The sequence below is a fragment of the Charadrius vociferus genome, unplaced genomic scaffold (assembly GCF_000708025.1).
Source record: "Charadrius vociferus isolate BGI_N301 unplaced genomic scaffold, ASM70802v2 scaffold698, whole genome shotgun sequence".
NCBI lineage: Eukaryota > Metazoa > Chordata > Aves > Charadriiformes > Charadriidae > Charadrius > Charadrius vociferus.
Window position 1 is genome coordinate 18,106 of NW_009649598.1, and position 3,544 is coordinate 21,649.

A 3,544-nucleotide genomic window follows, 5' to 3' on the forward strand; every position below is an offset into this window, starting at 1 on the left:
GTATGAGTCAAGTTATAAAGACACACTGAGAAAGGGTTAGAACTTAAAAATCTTTTAATGTATTTCTCCTAGACGTGCTTCCCAGGGCAGCAAATTTTAAAGGCCAATTTCCTTGCAACAACACCACAAAGCCTTCTCTCCCTCCCCTCCAAGACTTACCAGAACCTGGTCTCAGCTGCTAAGAGGTTCTGCATTCTTCAGAAAGCTCTGGGCTGCACCAGTTTGTTGTCTCCTTCCCACCACCTCTGCTCTGAGCCAGCTCAGCTGCGCTCAGGAAAAACATCACCTCTCCCTTCTTTTAAAGGGGTCTTCCAAAATATCACAGATGGGGTAAAGCAAGCCACAACCTTCTTTCAGGTTGCCCAGGTAGCAGCACATGTATCCAATTTTTGCAGCAAGCTGAGAACAGATAAGTGGAGGTGGCGCTTCAGAAAAGGATTTTTCTTATTATTTCTAGCAGTCCTCGTACCCCTGTGGATTTTCCTGCTATGTCTCTCTGTCCTCTTTTATATGTAGATACTCTTGTCCACTACATCTACAGAAGGACAAAGAGAAACAGTGTTCCCCTCAGCGAGCTTTCCCCTGAAATCAGGCTATTCTGCTTCTCAATGAAGGGGACCTAATTCCCCTTCTCACATCACCTTATTGCTCCATTCTCATCCCTCCTCAAAGACATCCACCTCAAAACATTTTCTCATAAAAGAGCAATATTAAAACAGTTAAAGGGCCTTTTCTCACCTCTGTGGTGCAGTAGGTAAAGGGTGTTTAAAGTGTAAAGAGAAGCAGCTCCCTTACTTTCAGATTTTCTGCTTATGCCTCAATAGGAGATGCACCCATTGCAGGTGAACATCATCTCTTTCTTTTGATAAATGGTCTCAGGTTGGATTTACCATGTATAGACAAAAGAAAAACTTTTTCCACAACTGAAATCTGCCTCATTCTCCATTGACAGTTGGCATGAAGTTATGTGCACAGTGTTTTCTGGAACTGATGACTTGCAAAGGGACCTGTTTCGCCACAGACAAGCTAGAAAAGGGGCCGGGAGAAGAAAGAAGTACAGGCAGACTCAGAGTATGATGCAGCACAAATTTAATGAGGCTGAGGAATGGAAGGAAGCAACATAAAGTCTAAGGACAGTACCCACTCATCCCTCTCACAATGACACACTCAGCAAAATGAGATCTTCCTTCTTCATTGTTTAAGAGGACTGTACTAATTCAGTCATGCAGAATAATTTCTAATAATTACATATTTTACCTAGTCATTGTCAAATACAAAAAAAAAAAAAAAGAAGCATGAAAGAACAAGACATTTGATCAGAAATATAAAGCATAAAAGTAAGACAAGCAAAGGCCTGATTTTAGGAGATGCCAAGCTCCCACAGCTCCATCTACTTCAGATTGTGGGTGTCTACCATCACTCTTGAAAACCATGGCCATGAGCTCAGTCCTGTGTCGGGTCGTGCTTCAGTGTTCCTGGTCCTTCCTGCTTGCTCCTCACGCTTTAGCACGGCCCATAGAAGCCACTGCGGTAGGTGTTGGCCCGGCTGTACCTGCTGCCCAGGCCTGGGTAGCCAAAGCTCCCAAATCCCAAGGAGCTGCCAGAGGAGATGGGGACCCCTCCAGCACTGAGCGCGGTCCCGACAGCCGCGGATGCTGAGGATCCCACAGCGGTGTTCTGGGGGAAGGAGCTGAGGATGGGTCCTGGCAGGGTCACCACCACGGGAGAGGGCTGGATCACCACTGTCGAGTCCTGGCACTGCCTGACACAGGGCTCGTTGCAGCTATTTGCCAGCGGGGTTGGGCCACAGGGGGTGGGAGGACACAGGTCGTAGCAGGACATGTCTGTGGGGTGGAGGGAAGTCTGAAACACAAAAGAAGAAAGAAATGCAATACAAGAATTTAAGTACAACTCTTTTTGTACAGCTGAAATTCTCTGATAAAAGGGAGTACACAACAAACTAACAAGAGATCCGCGGGGAGCAAGATGACATTTCTCACCAGATCCAGAGGAAGTACTTCGAAAACAGGGTCGAGCTTGCATTTTCTGTAAGGAGACTATAGGGAAGGTAGCACTGATGCATCTCAGTCAGGCACTTACCCTAAAGCCTCCATGCTTAGTCAACTCACCCAGGAACCATGGCACATACCGGTGCTGAAAATCTCTTCGTTCCCATTACAGAGAGTGCCCTAACCACATGGCTGTAACACTACCCTCAGGAAAAGGCATTTTCAACACCTCCCCGTGCAGTTGTGGCTGCACACAGGAAAACTATTAGGATTCTGTGTGTCCTAGAGAAATGGATCTTGACTCTGTAGCCTTCAGATGAAGGTGCTCTGCTGGAACAGGTAAGATTCAGCTCATTATTCCTGGTCCAAGGCTTGCCTCTTTGCTAAACAGTCCATGATGACAAACTTCCTACCTAACGCTAGTACAGCAAATAACCTTTCCCATTTCATTCGCTTCCTCGCATGCATGTTCCATCTTGGTGGTTCCTTCTCCCAGTTTTAGAAAGCGGGAAATAGAAGCTTAAGCACATAAAAATCTGTTCAGTAAGAAATGGAAGGACAGGCAGTTGAATTCAGGAACCCTTCTCTTTTTGTGTATTGCTATATTAAAATCAGCAGCCAATCTCAGAAGCTACAGTGCAACTCTGTCGATAGCTGTTTGGAGGATACAGAAGCAACTGGTCAAAGGTCACTCCTTGCCTGTGGAGGAACTATGAATTGCGTTTCAAAGCAGGCATGGACTGATGAGTGCTCTCTATGTGGAGAGCCGGTGATGCAGGACTGCCAGTTTTGGCCAGTATCCCCGTGTTCTTCTGATCTTCTGGCCTTAGCTGAATTTTCCACAGACCAACACACTACTCTGAACAGACCCAAGAATTCACTACAGATATTTTATGCTCAGCTGCATGACCTGAAAACTTGCTTGGATTCCACTGTTGAATAAACAGACCTAACTGGCTAACTTGTGGCTAATTGCCCCGTTCACTGATTTTCAAAACTGACCGCATACAGAAAACTTCCTCTTTCATATGAAAACCCCTTCCCCCCTCAGAGGAAAAAGCTGAATGTACTCCAACATTAATGAGGAAAAGCTACAAAATCAGCAAGGCAAGAGTTCAACAAATAGAGAGAGAATAAATGGGTTCAGACTTACCTTATTCACCAAAGCAAAGAAGGTAAGAGAAATGGATGGAGGAGCCTTGAGTTGCTCAGGTTTTTATACCAAGTCCCAAGTTGCCCAACAACTTGGGACATTCTTTGTGCATGAAGTTATTTATGAGCCACTACTGATTACATGGTTTTTTTGCCTCAGTATTTGTGTTTATTACTGCTTCACTTCCTTATCTTGTGGCATGTCTATCTGACCACAAGTCTCTTTCATCTTAAAATATTCTGGGCCAAGTTAATTTCTGGGAACACTAGAATGATTAATTCAGAAGAATTTATTCTGCTTTCAAAACCCTTTTGGATCTGCCTGGTGTCATTAAAGGAGATTAAGCATAATTTACATAATGCGGTCCCTTGTACCTTACTCT

General features: G+C 44.8%; 1 protein-coding gene across 1 annotated transcript; it reads right to left on the reverse strand.

Moving 5' to 3' along the window:
* Window positions 1-1,503: 1,503 nt before the first annotated feature.
* Window positions 1,504-1,842, reverse strand: LOC104291231 (feather keratin 1-like). The gene has a single exon (XM_009890440.1). It carries the CDS (start codon window positions 1,840-1,842, stop codon window positions 1,504-1,506), a length of 339 nt encoding a protein of 112 aa, XP_009888742.1.
* Window positions 1,843-3,544: the final 1,702 nt, after the last annotated feature.